The following is a 27,084-nucleotide window of genomic DNA, read 5'->3' as shown; positions in this document are numbered from 1 at the left end:
CGATTCCCGGTGAGAACACAAAAAAATAAAATGTGATTTTTCTCAAGCCTGGGTGCTCTGTGATGTAATTCACCACTGTAATTAGGCCTCCTGGCCTGTTGTGGTGCAAAAAAAAAAAAAAAAAAATGTAAAAAAAAAATGTAAAAAAACATTTTTGTGGTGATAGAAAAAAAAACGGTAGTTAAAAACGCATATTTTATTAAAAATATATTTTTAATAACTCTTACGTGGTCTTGCATTATATTGGGGAACGGATAATTGCTTTCTGATCTCTACTGGTGTATTAAATTACATTATAAAATTATATCCATGTCAACTAGAAACCTCAGACAAAACTTACTTTTTCATACCGATAACTATAGAACTAACTATGGTTTTCATTCCCCTATGCTCAGAATTCTAAGGACTGCCAACAAACATACCAGTCTTAAATTATATGATAAACCTCTCTCCCGCTTGCACTCCCACCAAGTCTACTATATACCATTGTGTCTTTCTACTTTTTTAAATAATAATTTTATATGTATACATGTGTCCCCAAAATGCCCATTGGGCGTATATATATAAATAAATAAATATAGCTTTATATATCATTGATCGGGGTGTGGAACCCTAGTTAGGCAGTCGAAGTAAAAAAAAAAAATGACACAAAAACTGTAAAATAAAATAATAAATTAATTAATACTTTTCCATGGTTATTTTCAGTTGGAATAGATCGTAATAATCTGTTCTTAAATTTACTTCTGATATTGATTATAATTCGCAATGCCTTTCCAAAAAATGCTTAAAGCGAAAGTTTTTCGTACAGGGACATTATTACAAAACATATGGAAATAGTATGTAGGATTTGTGCTTATTGATAGAAAGCTTCTACACCAGTTGGATATGACAGAGAAAAGGACGTTATGCTTTGATGTTTTTTATTTCAAGTTTAATGAAATACAGAATATGGTTATGGAGCGCGAAAGTAACAAAGATAACTGAATTGAACTGATCTACTTTATGTCTGAGCTGAACTCCACTGAACAACTGATCTACAATTGACCTTATCTAAGGGTACCACTGCTTTTATAGTAGTTGTCCACGGTGTTCTCTTTACTTCCGAGTGGCGAATTAACGTCATCTTCTATTTTCATTAGTGTCAGCAATTTAACATCCGTACTACGAAATCAGTATTTTGAATGCTTTGATTGTTTTGTTGTTTACGTCCAGGACATTCATAATTGACCATCTGCACTATATTTAAAAAATAGCATGCACAGTGACAGTGAACATTGGTTTCCGGGTAAGTCCCACAAATATACTATACAAATAATGATTATTTAGTATTATAGTAGTATTTATTAGATTAAGGAATATATTAACCATCGAAAAATTAAAATCAATTTATTTGCATTCGCCCTATCCATATAACAGTGCGAAATAATCGGATGGAGTGGTGTTTTTAAAACAAATATTTTACCAGTTGAAAAATTACAAAAATTAATTATAAAAGTTATTTTGAAAAAACCGTCTACTTTTCCCACTGTTCAATTATTAAAAAAAAAAAAGGTTTTAGATTTAAAATTGCAATATAAAAAGAATTGTTTGCTTCAAATACATGAAAACAAAATAAATAGTAGTATTTCTAGGTCACAAAACGTAAGTACGAGGTGGTAATATCTTAATACCCAAATTAAAAACAACTACAGCACAACATCATACAGTCAGGAATACAATATATATAAGAAAGAAGTGAAAAGTTACATTTATAATTCTTCTTTATGTAACGCTGATTAAAAACATCGTTTGTATTTTTTTTGTTATTTATTTATGTTATCCTAAAAATACTATTAATTAAAATAAAATAAACTTTTTTAAGACGTTACTCCCCATTATTTATTTATTTATTTATTGTGGATAACTTATATAGCGCCATTTTCGTAATAAAATACCTCAAGGGCGCTTTACATGGTGATTCTACTGTTAAGTTAATTTAATTGAAGCTTTAAATTTGTAATTTGATTAAAATAATTTATTTTGTTGTCACGTGCTACGGTTTTATTCAAATGATTTAGAGAACAAGTGGGTTTTAAGTTTTTTCCGAAACATCACTTCACTTTCACAGCCTCGCACCTCTGCTGGGAGAGCATTCCATGCCATAGGGCCTGCGACCGCAAATGCGCGCTCACCAAATTTAGTGCGCTGTTTGCGTAGAGGTATAATAACTTTTCCTCTCGCCGTAGACGTAGCTGATCTAAGCGTGAGACGCCTGTCAGCTAGTTCATCTGGAATGCATAGTTCCCTTAGATATTCCGGAGCCGAGTTGTGCAGTGACTTATACATAAGCCAACAGAGTTTGTATTCGACCCTCTGTGGAAAACGTAGCCAGTGTAGTTCCCGAAGTAGTGGAGTGATATGACTGAACTTAGAGATTATGTACACAAGAATCGTTTATTTCTTTTACGTAATGGGAAACGTTAATGTAAATACATATGTATTTAATTTATGTAAAAAATCGTATTTATCTGTAATATTGTATTTTTATTTGTTATCTGAATAAATATAAAAATGTATAAAAAAATTAAATATCCGTTTTTAAAATTACACTTTTAAAAAGTTATAAAATTTGTATAAATCTCAAAATTTTTTCGGAAGTGTGCCGTATTTGTGGTATTTATATTTAAAAAATGACATTCTTAGAATATTTTTTATTTAATACGTATTTAATTTTATCTAAAAGGATTTGGAATTTGTGGCATAATGCTACTACACAAAAATACTTTTTTAATGGATTCGTAGCCCCCGTAAAAAGTGAGACATTGATAAATTACTGTCATGGGTTACCCAACCGAGCAAGTAATCAATATCACGCCATAATCCATTGACCGGGAACAATTTTAGGCCTAAGGATCCATTAACGTGACAAAAAAGCAGTAATGGGAATTTATTATATTTTTTATCGTCGATAGCATGCGAAAATTATAAAACCTTATTTATAAAATGCTATAGCTTTGCTAATTTGCTTTTATTCAATACTTTTTAATATTTTCAAATTAAGGCAAATTTTATCAGATCTAGTACCCCGTGGCATTTATCGTTATAATTTTTTAATCATTCCTCCAAAGATTTTTTGAGTTTCAAACATGAAGTTGTCCAAAAAAAAAACCTAATGAGTATTTTATTTCCGTTAATATTTCTTTAAAGTCATTTCAGTAAACGCTGTTAATAAATATGAATGCTTACAGTTATTCCATACTTTAATTTAACATACAATTATTATGTTTATCTACTTATAGGGGAAGCGATTTGCTGATAAATGTCGATAAATCGAATTTGATGGTTTTTTAAAGAAATGAAAATATGACTAAATGTGAAATCACTGGGAATTATTAAAACAAGTAGAGGAATTTGTGCATCTGGAAAGTATGCTTAATAGGGATGGATTGACTGAGTAAGATATCGAAAGGAGGGTGAGTGCCGGGAACAGAGTGAGCGGTGCACTTAAATCAACCTTGGCAAATAAATGTGTCGTAAGAGGCAAAAATAGCCGTTCACAATGGATGGTAGCGAAGTATGGACTTGGAAAAACAGGGATGAAAGTAGGCTGAATGCTGTCAAAATGTGATCTCTCAGACCAATGTGTAGTAAAACTGTGTACAGTAGATGCACAAATGTTGTGATCCGTACATTATGCAAGGCAGAAGTAAGCAAGTCCAAACCAATGCAGAACAAATAAAATTTGTTATGCGTTGTTTTAAATTAATAGGAACTTAAATTAGTTCTAACTGTTTCCAAACAGGCGTTTTTTTTATTTTTTATATCGGGTAATACTAGAGACAACTTTATCGTGAAGTTGCATCATTAAGCTTATATTTATATATGTTATTTCGCCGAAGTGTAAAAATAATATTTTTCCACTGCGTTAAACACGTCGAATTTAGTGCCAAAAAAGTGTGTTTGCGCTGAATTTTACAGCATTTTTTTTAAAAGCTGCAGAAATGCATATAATTTTTGTGGAGACTTACGGTAACCATGCTCTGTTAAAAACAAAATAAAGAGATTGGTTTCGATGCTTTGATAATTATGATTTTGATGTGGAAGGGATAAAGAATGCTACGGCGTAACGAAAAAGTTTGAAGACGAAGAATTAGAAGTATTTTTAGATGAAGACCCATCTCAGACGCAAAACGAATTTGCAGAATCATTAGGAGTTAATCACACAACAGTTGTCAAAAGTTTAAAAGCATTTAAAACTATTAAAAAGTAAGGAAATTGGGTGCGGTTCGAGTTAAAGTCGAGAAAAGTCAAACAAAAACAGTAAAAACTTGTTCAAGTTCTTAATTTATTAATATGAATGATTTTAATTTTATGCAAAACTGTGCTAATTAAAATTGGGAAATGTTCTAGAGTAGTAGTGTTAAATAAATATTATATATCAACCGTGTCGAGAATCGAATCCTATAATCGTATTCTTTGGTTATATGTAGTTAAAATTAGCAAGTACTGTCAAAGCGTTGCTATTGCTATTGTAACTTAATCGTTAGTTGACAATGTTGATGCTAATGCCATCTACAAAAAAAGTTATCTCGAGGTTTAGAATGTCCCAGGTCGGTACACCAAAGGAATTTCCCTTATCTGTCACCTGAGAGCCAATTAATTTAGAAGCGTTATGACTTAATTAGCGGCACACACAACGACGTTTGAATTATTTTATTATGACATTTACGCGGGGGAGAATTCAATTTAAATTATGCCGTTTGTATTATATTTAGGAACAGATAAAATGACCACGCTCGGTAGACGTTTTTTGTTGCTGTTCTTTACGATTTGGGTTCTGTTTAATTACTGGCGCTTAGATATGGTTATCATTTACTTTTAATAATTATTTATTTAACTAATTTTGTTTCGAACTAATAACAAATCATACACGAAAAACTGGACATAAGAAAAGCATACTTTATTTAATTATTTATTTGAGAAAACAAAACTACATATTTTTATAATTGAAGGGTGTAAAACATAGCGGGGATTTAAATTTAGATGATAAAAACCACAATACATTCTCATTCTCTTTAAATTAGCTTTTGGATTTTATGGGTTTTTTTACCTGTGTCTTGGGAAGAAGTTATTTCGAAAAACAGATGTCATGACTATACGCAACGAAAACTGGCCAAGTCAGAATTCTCGTTTTTTGGCAAATTAAGATTGAAATTTTTACGTAGTCATAAACTAATAGTTTGGCAATTCAGTACACTTTTAATTTAAAGTTTATTTTGCTGTACATAGATAAGCATTAGCAATTTATTGTGTTAGTACGAAAGTGTTTTGAATTTGTCAATATTTCCTGTAGCAGATATTCATAGACTGACATGATCAATATACAATTATCAATTTTGTAAAGAATTTTGATATAAGATAAGATATAAGACGACTTGAGGTTTTTTTTCAGTAAAAGGACCTCCAACACTAAAGCTTAATGAAAAAATCTAAAAATTGCAACAATTTGATTTGACCATTTTTAGCTGTATGCTAACGATATAGAACATGTCTTGGATAATATAAGTAAGGACTTTAAACACAGCGTGACACTCGCTATTTTGTATCTCTAAGCTTCTGCGCAAGCTGTAGAAGACTATTGGTCCTATGAACAGGTGATTTCGTTGTCCGTACACCTACCGTTAGGAATTTTAGTACTAAAATGAACTCTTTACTTGAATATCTTGTATTCGCTTTGCAGATATTCATTACATTTGTTTACAAATTTTTAAATTTATTATGGTTGTTTAGGCTGTGCCCGTGTGAAACCGTAATAATAAACGAGAAGAAAAAATACAGAGAAAAATAAATTGAATTATAATAATTACATGTGATACAATTTAATAATGAGACAGAAAAATAAAGTATAAATAATAAAGAAAAATAATAAAACAATAGAAAATAACAATAAAAAAAGAGTAATATAAAAAATAATCAAACATAAATAATCGAATATGAACTATGAATTTAGTTACAATCAAATGCACAAAATAATACAATCATTGAAATCAGTAGATAATCATTCAAAAACACAATTGAAATGATATTTTGATAGAGATGTGGTTTATAAAGTAAAATATTAAAGTAATAAATGATTTTAAAAAATAACTTATCTGTAAAAAAAAAGGAAAAAACTCTACAAGCAAATAAAAATATGGAAGGGAAACAGAAGACTGCTGCGAGATATTACATAGATTTATGTATATACTATTGAGCGTGTTGCTCAGATGTTTACTGAAATACATGTGTATCTAATCATTTTACATTTTTATTTTTGCTATTATTTAATAATGTACCATGTACATGCTTCCACATTCCATTATGTTGTATTCCAACTCAACATAGGGCTTTTAGCCTCATAGATTTAGGGATACGTTATTATTATAATTATTATTTTTTGTAATACGTATGAATAAATAAATAAAAAACAGACGAGTAAATTTTCACTCGTTTTTAAAAATATTTATAACCTCATTTCTTTCGATGTGCAGGGCTGGTATTCTAAACGCTTTTACAGTGCGGTATAGCAGTAAATACGCGCGATAAAAGCAGAATAGATATGCTTTGTTTTATGTTTTAGGTTCGAAACAGAGTGACTTTAGATATATTTGTTTAATTCTCATTACTTTGAGCCTTGTTAATACTTTATTAATTAAGATTTAAAATCAGATTATTTTTTTTAATATTGGTAGTAAGGAAAGTAAATAATTGCATTATTATTATTATGGATAACTTATATAGCGCCATTTTTGTAATAAAATACCTCAAGGGCGCTTAATTAATTTTATTATATATTTGTCGCAGGTCTCTAGGTACAAATATTAATGCACATAAAACATTAACATGTTTTTAAAAAAATAACCACTAAAACACCTCATTTAATAAGAAGTGTATTATTGATTGTTTCAGCATTTACTTTGTTGAAAGACATTTAGAATTTATTTAAAATAAAACACTTTGTAATTTTTACCACATAAGAATTAAACATATCAGAACACTTCTAGTTTAAGATATACTGAATTACCCATCATCAGGTGTAAATATACACTAAACAAAAATATGTACACAGATTAGTACTAAGGTACTGATAGGGTCAGGTGGAAGGGGTAAGGCAATGTGAGGTGGTGGGGGTGGAGTTTCCCTAATAATTTTGAGGAATATTGATAGCAGGGGTAGATAGTTTTGGAATATAATAGTATAATTAATTGATGTCGGCCTCGTGGTGTAATAGTCAGCGCGTTTGCCTACCATGCAAGAGGTTTCGGGTTCAATTCCCGACGTGGTTGATGTGAAATATTTATTTTAAAGGGTGTTTTTACACTAAAAATATTTCATAGTCCCTGGACTGGTACCTAAAGCGTAAGACTGATCATCTCACCTTCATGTAACAAAAATGAAGGTTCGCTGCGATCGGTGTGCCAATTCAGTGCCCTATGCACCATTTGGTGCGTAAAGGGAATGATGATGATAATGAATTAAAGTTTTCTATGATTTTTTTTTTTGGATATCAATATTTTTTAAGTTACTACAACTACTTCTACTACTACTACCATCACGCCATTTCCCCGCAGGGGTAGGCAGAGATAATAGACCGCCACACACGTCTATCCTGCCATACAATCCTAGCCTCTTCCACATTCATACATCTTGTCATGCATGCCCTTCGGTTCTGTCTGCTTTTGACATGACCAGACTTAAGATTTTGGTTTATCTGATTATGCCACGTCTTCCTTGGTCGTCCTCGTCTCACGTTGCCGTTCATTTTCGCTATATATACTTGTTTTACCATTCTTTTGTTGTCCATTCGTTCTACGTGACCAAACCATCTCAGAGACCCTTTCTTAATCTTATCAATTATACTTGACTCAGATTTACACTCTCGCCTGATTTCATCATTCGTAACCCTGTCATACATTGATTTCCCACACAAATTTGTCTAAGAGATCGCATTTTAACCGCCTTCACTCGGCTTTCATCCTTCCTCTGCCAGTTCCATGTTTCACTTCCATTCATAAGTGTTGGGACTAAAACTCCATTGTGCACTGTCAGTTTAGCTTCGATTGACATATTTTTTTTAGAAATTACTGTGCTTAGTGCTCCGTTCATTTTGTTGCCCGCATTCACTCTTCTTTTAACATCTTTTTCTATTCTTCCATCTCTTGAAAACATGCCTCCCAGATACACAAATTCTTCTACTTGCTCGAGACATTCGTTGTTTACATTTATTATGCAGTCAGTATCCTCACTATCCCTTTCAAATACCATCACTTTTGACTTACTTTCGTTCATCGCCAATTCGCTCTCCAGGCATACATCATACATTATAGTATTAATTGTAATACCTTTATTACTGACAGAATGTACAAGTTTAATTTTATGTCTATGAAAATAATGGTTTGTATCTATAATATGGTTTGCATATTCAGATAAAAACTATCGCTCGAAAGTCCACGGCGTTGTTTACACCCGATGATGGGTAATTCAGAATACCTAAAAACTAAGCGGGCCTTACTTATTTGATTTCCTTATACCAGGTTTACATTAAGAAATACTATACCCGGCTCAACTATTTTAAACCGATATAAAAAAAGCTTATTTATAAAAATATATATTACCTAGAATAACAATTTACAGGTTATTTCATGGTTAATTTTTTTAAACAGTCAATACTGATATGTGCGCGTGCGCAGTAACTTTCATAACAACAACAAACAAAAACAAAACTACTGTCAGTGTAATGGGAAACATGAAAACCATTAGGAAAAGAAATCGAAATTGGGAAGAAGAGGAAAAGGTAAAACGAGTTCTTTAGTTTGTTCGTGTTTTTCTTTTTTTATCACAATTAATCAAACCACATACAAACATGTAAAATTTCAGATACGAATTATTAAAAATTACTTGAATTGCATTGCGAAGGTCGCAGGATTTTGAAAGTGTTTAAAATTTTTTTTAAATCTGTCAAACTGTCCATTTTGATTACCGAAAATATGTTTTTTGACAGAATGCGTGCTTATTCCAGCGTCATACCACATAATGTGCAGGTATAAGTTTGTATGGTCGCTCTTCCGGATTTAAACTGAGTTTAACTCTATGCGAGATTTATAACTAATACTTTTTGCAATACTATCATTATTCTACCACTATTCTCGCGCTTAACTTTATACCCGATTTAATTCTTAACTTTTAATTAACTTTACAAATTTTCTTTATTTTTAATATTATTTCCATTTGTAAATACTAACTACAAACTGCAAACTACAAACTTTAAAATAACTTTTTTTACTTAAATTTTAATTTTTAAACAACTTTCATTTATGTTTTTTTTTTCCTTCTCTTTTTTGTACTTTCATTAATAACCTTACATATAATTACTTTATAATATGGAAACTTTACTGGTCTATTAGAGTTAAGTCTAACTGTGTAAAATATAAAACTTTATAAGTGTACTGTATGTTTCCTAAATAAAAGAAAATAAAAAATAAATAAAAAATTTAGTAAGGCCCGTAGTGTTTTAATATAATAAACTCGTTTGTGGTAAAGGTGTTTTATTTTAAATAAATTAAAAAGAAGTAGATATTTTAAAAATATTATCTAATGCAAGGAATACAACTTTAGCTCTTTTTCTTTACAAATACCATTTTATTTGATTTCGGATCTAGATAATATTTATGCCTCGATATAATAAATTAGGTTATTAAATCGGTAAGAGGAGGACGCTGGGTTTTAAGTCGGACAATTGAATTGTGGGTGGTAGAGTAGGGTTATTGGTTGTCGGTCGATGGGTGCTTATTGGGTCTCTCTTCTCGCCCACGCAAGACAGTATTTGTTTACGATCTCGTGTGATTCAAGAGTTAATGACTCAATCCAACACCGGATCGTGTGAAATGCCCAGCATTTGTTACTTGCTCCTGCATTCATATTAACCTAGTCTAGCCAGTAAATTGGCAACAATCGACTAAAACTGCATTAATTAAATAGATTTAATTAGTAGTATACACGAACTAATGAAAGCTGTCGGAAAATCCTTTACTAGAAAATTCAAGGTTTTTAAGGTTTTAAGTAAAACTTTTACAAATTCATCAAGGAAATAAAGAAAAATCATCATCATTCCCTTTCTGACCTAATGGTGCATTGGACACAGGATTGGCACACCAATCGCAGCGTATCTTGATCATTTTTGTTACATAAAAGGTTAGATGATCAGTCTCACGCTTCAGGTACCATTCCAGGGACTATAAAATATTTTTAGTTTAAAAACACTTTTTTAAATAAATATTTTATATCAACCATGTCGGGAATCGAACCCGAGACCTCTTGCATGGTAGGCAAACGCGCTGACCATTACAAAATGAGGCTGACTAAAGAAACAGAAAGCCTTGAAATATTTTATATCAACTTTTGAAATCAAATGGCGGCAAAGTAGGAGCAGCGTTTGTACCCTACGATGGCGTCAGAGAGCTGCCGTCGAGAATATTGAAACTCGGCGATTTCTGCTCCATTTTTCAGGCAGAACTGTTTGCGATCAGATAAATCATGGTCTATGTATTGAAGAAGCCACCAAACAGATGAAAGAATATAACGATCCTCACAGATAGAAAATCTGGCATCCATGCAATAGCTGACTGAAATTCGGTCAAACCTATTGTAATAGACATCAGGTCAGATATCCAAAAGCTACGATGCTGACACTAGGACTTGTACATCGGCTGAGTAAGGGGACACTGCGGAATCCTTGGCAACGAAAAGGCTGACGAAAAGGCTCGGAAGGCTGTGCTCAAGAAGACCACCCCCGATTTCCCGCTCAGCTTTGCCAAAAGGAAAATAAGAACCATGACCCTTTAACTCTATAACGATCGTTATTTTAGTGAACCTACCGGAAGTATTACTAAAATGTCTTTCCCTACCATTTTACATGCCTATGATTTCAGGAGAATGCTGAATGCTGGCTACGAGCTCACCCAGATGCTTACGGGTCATGGTAGGTTTATGATCTAGCTGCATCGCTTTAAGCTCTTCGAGATTGACAGCTGCTCATTCGACGATGAAATTCCTAAAGATGTCCCTCACCTGTTGATGCATTGCCCCTTTTTTAGCTTCCAAAGACAACAGCTGGAGGCGCGATGCAGAAGCCTGGATGAAGATCTTTGCGACATCCCATCAGTGATAGGTAATAAAGAGCTCACACAGGAGGTAGTATCACACATGGTCAATGTAGTGCAGGCAATTGGTAAAATAAACCAAAGTAGGGAACAAAATGCCGAATACTCTTCTAGTGGAACGGAAGGCCTGTTGAATACTGTCAACCGGCCGGCTTCCCAACTGAAGAGTTTTAAGTGGTTTCCTCTCCACATGAGCAAATGCCGAGAAGTTTCAGTTTGGCCCATTTAAAAATATCCTTCCTAATCCTAACAGCTAGGCTAAAAAATAATATAATAGCCAAAAAATCCTATATTTGAAATATAAACTTTGTGTTTTATAAGCAAGGATAAAAATAAAGCAACTCCCAAAAAAAACCTCTTAAACTCTGCATGTATGTAATTTATGTATTTTTTCGTAAATATTATGTTTACTACGTTGATGGTAAAGGTGAAAGTGTATTTTAGTCTTATAATATTAGAAAACAAACACTGATTTGAATCTACTGAACATTTTATTTTATTTTTACAAATATAAAAGATATAAAAACAAAAATTTCGTGACAATTGTTTCGCCTTGTTAGGGCATTTTCAAACAAATGTGAAGATTAGATTTGAAAAAGTTTGAAAATGCCCTAACAAGGCGTAACAATTGTCACGAAATTTTCGTTTTTGTATCTTTTATATTTGTAAATATAAAATAAAGTGTTCAGTAGACTCAAATCAGTGTTTAATTTCTAATATTATAAGTTTAAATATGGAGTTCTACAAAATAAACACCAAATCAATCAACATAGTGTATTTTAGTTTTCGCATGTTGATGTAGTAAGTGTCCCGACCAAGAGATATGTACGTCTCGAAATCGATATACATAAAAATCGTTAAGTGGTTAAATACTAATATTTAGTAACATTAATTAGGTAAATAAATATTTTTTTATTACTTCGCGAAAAATAGATTTTCTTATTTCACACCACACTGTTAAAACTAAAATGCTTAAACGCAAACAAATATTATCGTAAATATGTATTTTTTGTTCATAAATATAAAGTACCTTCGATTATTTATGAGGTCTTCTTGAAAGAAGGACCGATACAATGGGGGATTTGCATAAAGTGACATGATTTTGGATCGATAAATTACGGGACAACATTTGAATTGAAAGCCCTCTATAAGGACATTGAGGGTGGCAAACTTTAAAGGGTCATCAAGCTTCAATGTGTTGCCATATGAATACCAACATTCATGTTTACATGTTTCGTGATATTAAAAAGAATGAGACAATTCAATGGGAATACCAATAAAATGTAAAATGTTCCTGAATTTATCTTATTTTTATTATTATTTATATTATTTATTTATTGATGTGTATTATTCGCACTTAAGCCGTACCTTCAAATTGAATTCAAAGGAACTCAATTTTATTATTAACTAACGTCAAATTTAAATCTAAAAAGTTTGGAGATTTATTTTCTTTTAATTCTACTGTAAATTGTATTTTAGGGTGAAAAGAATTTAGCAGGTTAAGGAATAGCTTGAGTTAGCGATCATTTCCTGTAAACAAGCACAGGACATCGTCTACGTACCTCTTCCAAAAAACAATGTGTTTTAACAAAACAGAATTACAAGTGAATAGTTTTTTTCCAGGTCTTTAAACAAAAATATCTGCAAAGTAAGTGCTTCAAATATCAAAAATATTATAATATGCACATGGAAATACGATAATACGGATAACAATAGATTTAGGTTTACTGATTAAATCAAATTACTGTCGTTGTCAAAAACTATCGTTAAAAAATAAATGACAGGTTTGGCTATTATTTTATTTATTTAGTCATTTCAAATAACATATTATGGCTTATAAGGCTGTGCCCGTGTTAACAGATAAAAATTAACAACAAAATTTAAAGTAAATTAAAATGATTAATAATTTCATAAAATACAATATATTTATATATTTTTTTAAAAAACAATCCAAACCTATACTTTGGTAATAATTTCGTATCATACAATATTAAAAATAAGAATTATTTTTTTACAAATAGCAATCCAAATAAATTAAATATCGTTAAAGTAATACAATATAAGTCATACCTATAAAGTAATAAATAAATACCAGTATACGGAATATTAATATCATTAAAATTAATAGAATATAATATACAGTAGAAAAATTTAATTATTATAATAATTAACGCATGGTATATAAAGTATAAATTAAAACAATCAATAAAGCAACGATATAAGGGTTTAAACAATATAAAAAAAGGAGGAGATATCAAAAAATATAAAGTGGATATCAGGATAAGTATAAAGAAGGAAGGAAAACAAAAAGGGATCCAATAAATTATTTAATTTAATAAATTAATGCGTGTGAAAAAAAATTCACTATTCCAGGGCCCCGATTACAGTGGGAAGTTAAGATTTATCTTTAATTTTATAATTAACATATTACAACAGAGGTGAAAAAGATTTAAGAAAAAGGAAATATAGAAGTCTAGGTATTTACAGGGCTTATGATCTGTCATTGGCTGGTTTAAGTGGCCACTTTACACACTGTATAACATAGTAATAATTTTAACTATGTAATTATAAATATGACTTACTTTAAGCGAGTTTTAATTTTTTTGAATATTGTTTTTATCAAATTTTTAAAAATTGCAATTCAGTTATTTTTCTATCTCTATTAGGGCGTTGCATGTTTTTATTTAAAAAATACGTCAACACATATTTTATTTTTCTGCATAAGTCCTAAATTAATACATATTTATCAATAAAACTTACCAAATCACAGATATTGTTTACAATAATAATTTAGAGTACATTGCAATAACGACGATTTGTGCTGGCAAAATTTGAATATTAATTATGTGGATATCTGTAACTTAATAAACCTCATTTGTCTGTGTTTGCTTACGTGATATGAATCTTTTTGTAGCAACTCGATGGAGCTTTTTGGTTGATTATCAGAACACGGGATTAAGAACTTTTAATTTATGCCGAGAAAGTATAACGTGGGTCGGCAGGCATGGGCATGGGGCATAAGCTGGGAGAATGTGATGGGGGTAGAGCGCGCTAGGAACGCGCCAGGTAGATCCGGCTCCGCTTCCACAAGATGGACTGATCAAATAACGGAATTCTCATAAACGCAGCTCTTAACTTGGCCCAAGGCCATAAGAAATTGATACGTATCATATGAACGTAGTAATGCAGAAAGCAACCAGCCATAGAAACTGAGATAAAAGCACTTTTATAAAAATAGTAAATAATCGAATCTACACAACAGTTGGAATGTGTTTTCATGATAAAGTCATAATTTATGTGCATGTTTCACATTTTTCAGAAAACAGCCAGCCCTAGTAAAACTCTGATGTATGTTCTTTTAGATTTATATAAGGGTACTTAATTGTTGAAAAAACCTTAAAATAATTTATTACAATACTTTTGAAAATAATTTAAGTATGTGCTAAAGAAATTTTGATGAGTTTTTCATTCCGGCTGACCACACAACCTAAAATATGCATTTTGTAGAAAATAGCCAAATCTAATATTTAATAATATCTGATTTAAACTTTGAAATCACATTCTGTACTAAAACGTATTTTTTTATTACGGGTATTTTTGAGTTAGTCGACCTCGTGATGTAATGGTCAGCTCGTTTGTCTACCATGCGAGAGGTCTCAGGTTCAAATATTTATTTAAAAGGTGTTTTTCACACTAGAATATTTCATAGTTCCTGGACTGTTACCTAAAGCGTAAGACTGAAAATCTTACCTTCATGTAACAAAAATGATCAAGATACGCTGCGATTGTTGTACCGATGCAGTGCCCTGTGCAGCATTAGGTGCGGAAAGGGAATGATGATGATGATTTTTAGATTGACGAATTTATAAAATAAAAATCTTTACGTATTTACCCACTTTAATTTATTTAAGAGAACTAGATTCTTAGGGGCATTAATTTTTTCATCAGCATCTATACCGTAAGATTTTCAAATGCTGCGGGTGTTTTCTGCGAATTGAGATTCGCCGTTTTTGTGATTAACACTATTTTCAGAAGGTGATTATTACAGTTTTTTTTGCGTAAAACTGTTCTAACTGTTTTTAGCAGAACATGGAATTGAGCTGACTGCACCTGATAACAGGAATATCTCTTTTTTTATTGTGGACTGGCTGCATTCGTGTATTCAGTGTTGGACATCCCAGAAACAATTAAGGGTAAGAAAGGTAGAGGAGGGCAAATAATGAGGTCCCCATTAACGCTGCTCTCAACATGGCGTGAAAGAATAGAGGAGTAGGAGCTTAAGATTTCAGGAGACCACGACTTTTAGTACTCAGCAAGACTGAAAAATAATCGCACCATACCAAATTTCAGGAAAATCACGGACTTTCTACAAAAACTAATTCAAGATATAAATAAACCCGGATAACCTAATTTCCAGATCTCAATATCGTTCAATTTACCCTGCTTAGATTAATGCAAATGGAATTTGTCTTTGTCTTGTGATTGAACCAATAACATGGTAATTGACCTATTGAAAATTTTAATAACATCCATAACAGCCGCTGCTTTGAACACATAAACTGAATTGGTGACAATTGGCAACTTTAACATTGTGTTAAGAATTTTTTTCTGAGCTACCTTTAGGGGATAAGTGCGGTTTATGATGCTGATCCCCAATTTATGATCCCATCTTCTGTTATACTTTGACATAGCGCAATGAGCAAGTTCAGTACTACTGGAAATTGGATGGAAAAATTGTTTTCTTCAACGCGGCAAAAATTAGACGGCCTTACTTATAAACTTGGCGTAAAGTTACGCCTAGGCATAGTGGTAGAATTGGATAGGAATACCATCCTTATTATATTGGTAGAATAAAGATGGTATTCCTATTCATATTTACCACTATGCGTAGGCGTAACTTTATACCAAATTTATAAGTAAGGATGTATGGAAACACCATCATTATTCTACCAATTTAATGAGGATAGTATTTCCATCCTAATTCTTCCACTATTTCGAGGCGTAGCTTTATGCCAAATTTATAAATAAGACCCAGAGCGTTTAATTGTACGGCAAAGTTTCTCAAAAAAGTCAATAAAAACGGTTTTAATAAAAATAAAGTACTTTGAACCATATTAATTATTGTTTCAGCATTTACTTTGTGGAAAAACATTTTTAATTTATTTAAAATAAAACACTTTGTAAATTTACCACACATGAGTTTAATACATTAAAACACTGTTTTAGTTTAAAACATTAAATTTAATTCATTAAAACACTGTTCTAATGTATTAAACATAAAAACAGTGTTTTAATGTATTAAACTCTTGTGTGGTAAATTTACTAAGTGTTTTATTTTAAATAAATACTTTGAACTACGTCACAAGTTTCAGTAAATCAACCAATCAATTACAGCGCTGTTATGCGTTGTGATGTTGTTCAAGTTTCCTGTAACTATTAACGTTTAGTGTATTTTTACAGTACGGGGCTCTACTTTTAAATGTCAGCACAACTCACCGACAACAACTCGTGACGTCACAGGAGGAGTAGTTTCAAAATTACAAAACTTTTAAAAATCATAGCGATAATAATGAGGTCATAAAAACAACATTATAAAAAGCACCGAATTTCCTCGCTCCAGCTACAAATAAACCCCGCGTACCTCGTGTTCAGATCTCCATATCCTAAAATTCACACGAGTTAGATTAATGTGAATATTTAATACAATTAAGAGCGGTGTTCGCGTCCAGGGGTGCCGACATTTCGGTTTCGGTAAGGAGATGAAATATAACTCAGTCTTGTCTGTCCGACCCTCATTATTAATATGGCGGAGGTCGGAGGTCCGTTTTGGAACAAAATGCCGTTTGTCGGCTCTTCACACTATTGTTTTCAGAGCCCTAGCGCTTTATTTATTAATCAAATATATTTTTTTTCCACTATCTGTTTGAAATTTAATCCAGCAAGCGGTATTATAAATCCCTAAATAAATTATCTACTAGTACCGACAGCAGTGTTTGTTTTTCGTGTTCAATGTTAGAACTAGAAACGAACGACTGACATAAAAAGCATAAGAGTATTCACCGGTGTCCATTGAAATACGGTAATTAACTTCTACATTATAAATAACAAATAATAATCTTCCAACTGGAATATTATGGTCTAAATATGCCTGTTAAAAAGTAATAAACATGTGGAAGTAGACAAAGTATTTTTCATTTGATCAACTTCTATAATGTTAAAATATTTGGTTTTATCAAATGTCGATAATCTCTCATATTTAAGTACCATAGTAATCTTTTAAGTTGTTTATTCCCTTTTTATTTTATAAAATAACTAGCGGACCTGACAGACGTTTTTCTGCCCGAACTTTGGCTTGCCTGCTATTAGCTGGTTCAGCAAACGTAGATATTCGAATTTTCCACCTACCGGGTCCAATGAGGGACTTCAGTCCTAAAGGGAAATTGGATACAATAAAAGTGTTCTTATGCGCGGTAAAAATTGGAACATTAAATTGTACTGCAAAGTTTCCTGAAAATGTACGAAAAAAAAAAATATTTTACTTAAAACGAACTACTTTGAACGACGTCACTGGTTCATATGAATGATAAGAGAGTAACAGAAGATTTCTGGTTTGCTTGCCGTCAATGGACCCATGGGCAGAACTGATCGAGAATAAGCAGAAGAGAACCTGTGACATCACCCGCGGATTTATTTCAGAAAAACATAACTTCAAAAAATTATAGCGCTCGTAATCTGAACCATCCACACAAAACACACAAAAAATTTCATCATAATCGGTCCAGCCGTTTAGAAAAAAATCAGTGACTAAATATTGAAAACTAAAAAATATTTACTTTCATATTTAAAAACACCTTTAAACAGTTTTGTTAAAGATCCTTCCCCCCACACTTAAATCCGAGAGATAAGTGAATTATTCATGTGTAATACAATTGTACAATTATTGTAAAAAACTAGTAAAAAAACTTACCGTATTTACGAATTCTTGAAATGTGATGGCAGGAGATTTGGCATGTCTAGCTTTTTCTAGTAATACCTGAAATTAATTTGAATTAGTTTTTAAAATATTTCAGCAAAAGGTACCTGAAAACAATTTGAATTCAAAATACATGAACATACAACCTACGAGAATTTTAAATCAATTTTATTTAATAGTAAAAAGTGTAATAATACAACAGGGAAATATAACTTGTTTTTTTACAACTTTAAAGTACTAAGGGTCTGTGAAACACAGTAGAGTAAAAAATTATTTTTTATTTTTATAATGGCTGTTGTTTTCTTTAATAAATAAAAAATAAAAATTTGTAAAGAGAAACTTAGTTAACTTTTTTACAACATTAATTACGCATTAGCGGGCTTACTGCTAAATGGCAACTTCTTACTGCCAACAAAAAAATAAAATATGTTACTCATTTTAGTGACACTGCGTTTGTGAAAAAAAGCAAAAACAATTATTCATTTTTTTTGTTTTTTGTCCGTTTGTTTCTTTCTAGCTACTTAAAATAGAAATGGCAATATGTTTAAACAGGGTGTTCTGTAAACTCCGTCACATCCGAAACCACAATGATCAGTATGGGCAAGAAGACATATTAGCATATTCAAAAAATATATAGAACAAATATTTTTTTTTAAATAAAATATTTAAAAAAACAAATGGTTGCTTACATCTGCTGGGGAGAAGCAAGGGGGGCGTGGCCACGCGGTCGGTATTGTATCAGACTCTCCCTCCTCGTTTCTCCCCTGCAGAGATAAGCAACCATTTGCTTTTTTGATATATTTTTTTTCGTTCGTTTTAAAAAGTTATTTTAATGTGCCAATATGTTTTCTTGCTCATGCTGATCATCATGGTTTCGGATGTGACAGGGTTTAATGAACACCCTGTATAAATATATTAATATCGATACTAGTCTCCCGTAAGAAAAGGGGAATAAAATGAGTGAAAAAGAGGAGAGTTTGAAGAGGTAGGAAAAGTTTTTTCGGATGTGATTTAAATAGAATAGTTACTTAGAAACATAATTAATTTGATAGTGGATGGGAGATGATTTCACAATTGAACATGAACAGTATCTATAGATAAAAAAAGAAAGAAAAATTATGGATAGGAATATGGAATCGTCGGCCTGTGATGTAGTGGTCAGCTCATTAGCTTACCATGCAAGAGGTCTCGGGTTCGATTCCCGACATGGTTGACATGAAATATTTATTTGAAAATGTTTTTTTACACTAGAACATTTCATGGGTATACTGGCAAAAAACGTTAACTCGAAAATATGCGGATTTGGCTAAATGATGCAGTTTTGTAAAGTTTTTAACGCTCTACAAACTGGCAAAAGACACTAGGTCATATAAAATTTCATAAATCTGTAGTTTTAAAAACTAATTCAAGGTTAATTCGTATACCCGGTATTTTATTTAGGCTAAAAGCTTTAAATAGCTGAATATTAACTTAATATAAAATAAGAAACGGAAAAATTACATACATTAACATGTTCTTAAATAAGCACTTAACATCCCACTTTATTTAAATAAGATATAAAAGATTAAAGTTGAAACAAAACTTAAATGCTTGGTTTCTCAAAACAGGGATTTGAGAGTTAAAGCTTTTTGCCAGTATACCCACGAAATGAAATTTTCATAGTCCCTATACTGGCAGTATAAGACTGGTCATCTTATCTTCACGTAACAAAAAATGATCAAGATACGCTGCGATTGGTGTACTAATGCAGTGCCCTATGCACCATTAAGTGCGGTAGGGAATGATGATGATTAAGAGGGTGATTTGAGATATCATTTTTTAACAAAATTGCACTCTAATAATTATAATAGGGAAATATCACATACTACACATATATGTAAAAGCAATAGTGTAGTATATTGAAAAGCAAGGGTGTAGGAACTTATTGTGATTGTACGTTTTTTTCTAAAATACGTTATTTTTAATCATTGAATGAAATATTACTCGTATCATACTCACGTTTGCCAACAAACCCTCCCAGATATTAACTTTTTTTGAAAAAGACTTTCGTCCCTTATGCTAGTTAATATTAAACTTCAAACAATCAATCTCTCTCTTTATTCCTTCTCAGTTCATGGAATTTTTTATTTAAATATTTTTTTAAATGTGTGTTTTCTTATTTTTTTTAAATGATTTTTTTATTAAAGAAGGTAAAAACATGAACAGAAAATAGAAAAGGAAAAATAATGAAACCCACTAAACCGCGAAACCGGCTTGTCAGCAGGTTTCTTATTTTTCCTTTACAAAGAGAAACGTTAGAGAAACTATATAAATTTAAAACGTAATATAAACATTCTTAAGAACTAAAAGCATACCTATTTTTCACACAAAATTTATTTATAAAAAATAAAATAGATGACATTAAATAAAAATCCATATACACATTAAACATTAATTTTTTTTAAATTAAAAGCTTTGTCAACATTTTCTTTTAAAATCATCTTAGGAATCTTATTAAAAATTTTAGTAATTGTATAATGAAGTGTTCTTTGGCCATATTTGTTTACAAACCTCGGTACTGACAAGCTTTTACGTTGTGCTAGCCTTGTATTATGTGAATGTAAATACTTTTTCTGGTAGTTACTATCAAATCGGTATCTAGTAACAAATGTGAGCCATAGAATAGCATTTACGGACAGGCACCCTTGCTTTTTAAAAGTTCGGGTACCTCTTCTTTATCAATTCTAGGTGATCTGTTAATTAATTTAAGAGTCGAGGTTTGTAAAGATAGAATTTTTTAATGTTGGTTTTACAAGAAAGGCCCCAACTGGTAATACCGTGACGTTGACGTTTAACGTTTGACGTTTTATATTCGCATTTGTCCTAATACGTTTATATTTTATTTATTATTTTAACCCTATTGACATTTTTACTGGTGTTCATGTCTTTCGGGCGGAAATAACTAGTAAATATGCATGGCAATCTTACGTCTCTCTTATTGCTGGGGATATGCGCCTGAAGTTCCGGTGTTTTCAGTGCTTTCAGAAAGTCCGCCCACAGAATTTCACCAAATCCTTCAGGATCGTACTGCAAAAGCACATTGCAAATGTTGATTTCAGGATAAGAGAATGAATAAAATATTATATGAATATGTTTACACAATATTGTCTTCTGGATGGTAAATATAATATGAACGGCAATATCATACAGACATTTAATCAGTTTTGTTGATGAAACATTAGTTCGCACGTTCGCAAATTAATCTTAAAACAAAACGTTGTAAGAATATTGCATTATATATTTTAGGCATGTATTCTTATTCTTGTAGATGGAGGTCGGTGCTAAATAAGCTCCTGACGTCACCGCGACCTGAGTAAACTTATTGTGACGGGTCCCCATAAGTTAGTTCTCTTCCTCCAAGCTTAGGTCTTTAATTAGCCTGGCTGAGTGTTTTTATATTGCTAAATCTCCTTATCCAAGAGTAGTCTTTAAAGTAACAGGCTATTAGGTAGGATGTGAGTGGTCTCACATTCTCTGGTTTAACCAATGATCCACCACTTATTTCGCAATATAAATCATAATATTAACATAGAATGTGTATAGGTGTTTTACCATCTGCACTGCAGAATCTATATCTAGAAATTCCGGAAAGTTTCATTATAGCAATGTATTAATTCAATTTGCAGTGCTCTGTTAGGGCTCTAGTTAAGGTGATAACCCTCACATAGTTATCATCAGAGGTCCTCCTCGTACTTGGATAACAACAAAACGAAGATATATTTAATGAATATTAAAAATACAGTTTTACAATACTCAATTATTTCCTGATACATGTCTTGGATTAATATTGAGCATTGTATAACTAAACTAATATAAACTAATGTAACAAAACGGTCATTTACCTTATCGAATAAAACACGCCATTTCTGAAAAAAATAACAATATATTAGTTCAGTGTCGGTGGTTAATTGGTAGAACTCGATTTTAATTTTGAGGGGTATACAAATAAAATATGACGGATTTGTATTATATATATATATATTATTTGTGACGCGTTTCGTCGAATTACAATAACAAACTAACTTTAATTTACGTTTGTTTGATAATGTACTAATAAGACAACGCGGTTATATTATTTATGTAAAAAATATGTTTTGGTTAAAATATAGAAATCTATATTATATTTATTTTATTGCAAGTTGCACCAAAAAACGTAAAAATTTTAACTTTACACTTTTTTAGCTGCTGTGCAACTGGCCCTAAGACTTATATAAAATTAAAAATGAACGACGGAAAAAAGTCGTATCAGAAGCAAACTTGGAAATTTTCATTGAATGAGTTATTGAGATATTTGCGAAAAACTTTGAAAAAATAATTGTGAGATTTGTAATTATGTTCACTAACTCAATTGAGAATGATAAGTTTGCGGTGTCAAGTATAACAATTGAAATCTGTTTTTGCAAGATTTAGAGATGGTTTTGAATTACGCTATTCTTTAGGTAGGTTGGATTTTATGTGCAGTTTATTTTATAGGGCTGCTGCATAATAAAAAATACACAGATATTGTAATTATAAACTATAAAACTACATAGTGATAGCGAGTATAAAATAAATGGATGCAAGAATACAAATTCAATGGAAAGAAATTGAAATAAACAAAACCATAAAAACAATAGAGACTCGAATACAAAATGGCTAAATGAATTAATAAATTATTTGACCTAGTATCATTAGTAAAAGTCTTTCTTTAAACTTGGATATTGAACAGCAAAATATATCAATAGAGTTAAATTCGTTGCCAAGTTTATGTAGTCTCTGAATAGGCGAATGAATATAATATAATAACTACTACTAGATTTTTTAACTATGAAATAGCGTTTTGTTAGTCTAACGGATCCGAGTTAAAGGTACGTTAAATTTTATGAGGTTCGTTAAATCAGGGACGTCCAAAAGCCATTTAAAATTGTACAAAAAATCATAAAATTACTAATTGTATGTCTACTAGATAATGTTTCAAGTAAAGTTTACACATTACATTATTATAATTAATTCGCTCAAGAGGAATTGATAATTTAAAATTTATAAATCTTAAGAATTTACGTTGAACTTTTTCTAATTTATATTGGTGAGACATATAAAATGGAGACCAATTGTGGAATTATATTCTAAATTACTTGGAATAGTAGTATTCTTTGCTGTTCGTAATGTAAAAAATAAAAATTTATTAGTAAATTCAATTATATGTGGAATAAAAGTAAGACTTTCATCAAAGAGGATTCTAAAATCTTTAACTTGTGATACATTTTTAATATCAATATTATTATTATACCGGTATAAGATAAGAGTTTTAATTCTATGGGACGATATAAAATGACGATTATCAACATTTAAAAAAATAAGATTTTCAATACACCATTTACCCAATTTATCGACATTTGACTGGAGAACATAAAAATCGAGTTTTTTTTTAATTTTGAGGTCATCAGCAAATAAGAATATATCAACTCCTTCAAATTCCGAAACAATATTATTTATAAATAATAATAATAAAATTGGTCCCAAAAGGGAACCTTGTGGTACGCCACTTAATTTTGGCATCAATAACTAATTATCCGATTTTGGTGGAGATTTCTAAGATTGCTTCTAATACCCTCAAATATGCGGCAATTTCGAATGCCGTAGAGTTTAAATTTTTTTTTTGTCCACTAGAACAAATATTTGGACTCTGAGGTCTCTATTGCGCAATAAGTTAGTTTCTCAACACACATCTCTATATGGATACACAATAATGTAAATTGGAGCATGTTTATAACACAAGATTTAATAGTGTGGGTGAATTATATCTCAATATTCCAACAGACACGTACGAGAACGCTGGAGGATAGCACGGGTATTCAAAATGCTTCCAATATAATAATTATTACTATTTTTTAAAATTTTGCACCACAAGAGACCATAAGGTACAATTGCAGTGGTAAATTATTGCACAGAACCTTAAAGTATGAAAAAAACCACATTGAATTTTCGTGTTCTCACCGGAAATCGAACTGAGAATGAATGAGTCAAATCCTTGACAATATTTTTAAAAAATCGGTGTGCTTACATCATTCAGCAGTTCCCTTCTGATCTCCGCCTCGTCGGCATCGCTTCCCAAGTCCGTGTGATCGGTGTCATACATGGGCTCGTTGTCCAGTCCGACCCGGGAGATGGTCCCCAGAGAACCCCTCGTCCCCGAGCCTAGCGAGCCCGTTATGGTCGGGATGGGGCCCGCCTCGATCCCCGACTCCATGGAGGTGGTAGTGGACGGGGCTAGAGGGCCTGCTATGGTGGTCGGCGGCTGCAGCCGGTCTTGTACTGGGCCGATGCCGCCCAGCCATAGAGACATGGTGTCCAGAAGGGTCGATTCAGCCACGAGGATGTTGAAACCCCTTATTTTAATTTTAAAGTGACATCTCAACGGGATGGACGAGGATATTTTATAACTTTTTCAATGTTAAAGTAACATTGTCAAAATCGAATATTCAAAATCGCTTGTTTTCAATATTGAAGTGACATCTTGGTCGAGCAGACGCAAATTCCGGTACGTAGATGTTGTAAAATCACTTGTTTTCAATATGAAAGGGACATTTTTGTGGGACAGACAAAGATGTTAGTACTTAGACATTAAAAAATTACTTGTTTTAAATATTGAAGTGGTATTTTTAGTATTTTCGTGCGTTTAAATTACTATTATTAGTTTCACTTATAATAAACATCATTGGACACAGTTTTCTAGAGTTTTTTTTTAAGTTCGACAGACGAAGATTTAGATTTTTGGGCGGTTTTCGATAAATTTTTCACTTTTTCACATTATAGTAAGTAGGTACTCAATTCACATTTGGTTCCGTAAACATACAATTGAAATTTCAGGTTTTTCAAAAGCCTGTATTTAAAAAAAATTAAAACAGGGATAAAAAGTTATTCGCATATTTTTATTTTTCTCATTAAAATTTTTAATGAGTAGTTAAAATAGGTATATATTAGGTTAGTCTAACACAGTTATATTTTAAGATATTTCTGATTTATTGCATTACATATTCAATTCAATTAAAAAATACACCACATTTCATTGTCAAATAGTGACAAAAACAAAAATCACTTCAAAATATATTTTATTACACAGGTACATCATTCACAAAAATGTGTAGTTTAAATCGCATTTTTGTATTAGATTTTAAAATAAGATTTCATTTATTTTTATTGAATTATTTCTTATATCATTTAAATTCAGTTGTCCTTTAAAACACTTTATAAATATGTATTAATTATTACTATCGAAATATTTTTTTAATTTATTAACTATTTGAACACACGTTTTTTTTGTATTTATGATTTTAAAAGTTATGGTCCTTAATAATCATTATTATTTATTATTTTTACAATAAAAATAAAATTATTATTATTCTCTTATCTTGGTTTATACATGAGCACACTCTGTCGGCGTTCGGTAAAAACTGACGTCACCGGCGCTTACCAAAACTGGTCGTTAGCGACATCTTTGGACACGAAATCTGAAAGGAAAGAAAAAATATATATTTTTTAAAATTACGTATTCTGATTTTGTTATTTTAAGTTTGAAAGTAAAAAATATTTAAATTTGTTGTAAAAATAAAGGACAAAGTAATCGTTAAATCCACAAATTGTGAATAATTAGTGACCGGTTTCATCATTTTCGCAACATCTTTAAGACTGAGAAAGAGATTACCGAATTCAAGTAAGTTATTATTGCTTAAACACCTCACCTCCCATGTTCTATTTTTTACCTGTTTTGCCATTATAGAAACTAAAGCATGAGTTATAAATTTTTACGACATGCCAAAGGAACAGTCGTGTTTTGAAACCGGTCGGCCGATTAAATTTATTTGAGTGATTTTAAACAAAAACAAAAAGTACATCCAGGTAAGGTTATTTTACAAATACATATAAATCGTCGGGTTTCTGACACAAGTTGGTAACCACATTTTACTGATTGAGAGATATTGCGCTTTTAAAATTAAAATCTCATCCCAAATCGATGATTCAAATAAATCTACAAGTTGAATAAAATATTCTTTTTTGTATTTTTAAATTACGATATGCTTTTTAAACAAATACTATTAGAAGACATTTATGAAAGTATTTAATTTTTCAAAAATTTGAAGTTACCAAGCCAGAAACCCGACAAAATGATACCCGCAAACCCACAGAACATGATATATTAAGAAGATAAAAAATGCAAGAAAAATAAGAGCAATGCGCGAAGGTTGAGGGTGAGGTGATGAAGTAGAGGAGAGTAGAGTTGAGCAATTCAATATGGTATCCACTAAGTTTCTCCTGGCCTCTGTCAGAGGCCAACTCCCATGCATCCTTATACGACAGGTCTGCGTCCTGTAGTTAGGTAATCGAGTTGTAGTCCCGTGAATAGTGTTGTGGGCTCACATATCAGAAGTCCGAGGTTCGAACCCAACTATGTCCCAACTTGATTCCTATTTTGAAATAGTGTGTTACTTACAACTCGTTGAAAATAGCCCCAATTTTTTTATTATTTGGGTAAATCATAAAAACGTATTATTTATTTTTTTATATAAAAAAAATTAAATAGCAATCAATAATATTCTTAGTTATAAAACTAAGGAGAGACGCAATATATACTACTAAAAACACGTGCCGTAATTTAAAACTTCTAGGAACTCTATGCCATTTACGCCTGCGCACACTTACGCAGACAATACAAAAACAAAAGAATTTAGATTCTCTCAGACAATCAGGCTGCTCTAAAAGCACTGAACTCTGTCGAGATCAATTCTAAATTAACCTTGGAGTGCCTACAGACGCTTAATTGTGTCGGTGAGTGTAACAGTGTGACATTGATTTGGATACCTGGACACTCAACATGGACGGTAACGAGGCAGCTGATGAACTGGCAAGGCTGGGAGC

The 27,084-nt window shown here is 31.5% G+C and overlaps 1 protein-coding gene across 1 annotated transcript in view; it reads right to left on the bottom strand.

The window, feature by feature from the left end:
* The window catches only part of stet (rhomboid serine protease stem cell tumor), a 436,151-nt gene extending 411,273 nt beyond the window's left edge, over positions 1-24,878 (bottom strand). The window contains exons 1-4 of the mRNA XM_088226556.1: positions 24,233-24,878; positions 22,032-22,055; positions 21,118-21,216; positions 18,145-18,210 (exon numbers count right to left, since the gene is read on the bottom strand). Of these exons, the coding sequence (XP_088082682.1) occupies positions 18,145-18,210; positions 21,118-21,216; positions 22,032-22,055; positions 24,233-24,514 (471 nt within the window). The 5' untranslated portion in view covers positions 24,515-24,878. The remainder of the gene's footprint in view (positions 1-18,144; positions 18,211-21,117; positions 21,217-22,031; positions 22,056-24,232) is intronic.
* Between the last annotated feature and the right edge of the window lie 2,206 nt (positions 24,879-27,084).

This window comes from Micrasema longulum, unplaced genomic scaffold (genome assembly GCF_059751315.1).
Source record: "Micrasema longulum isolate JH-2025_06_02 unplaced genomic scaffold, ASM5975131v1 h1tg000438l, whole genome shotgun sequence".
NCBI lineage: Eukaryota > Metazoa > Arthropoda > Insecta > Trichoptera > Brachycentridae > Micrasema > Micrasema longulum.
This window is presented reverse-complemented; position numbering and strand designations above follow the sequence as displayed.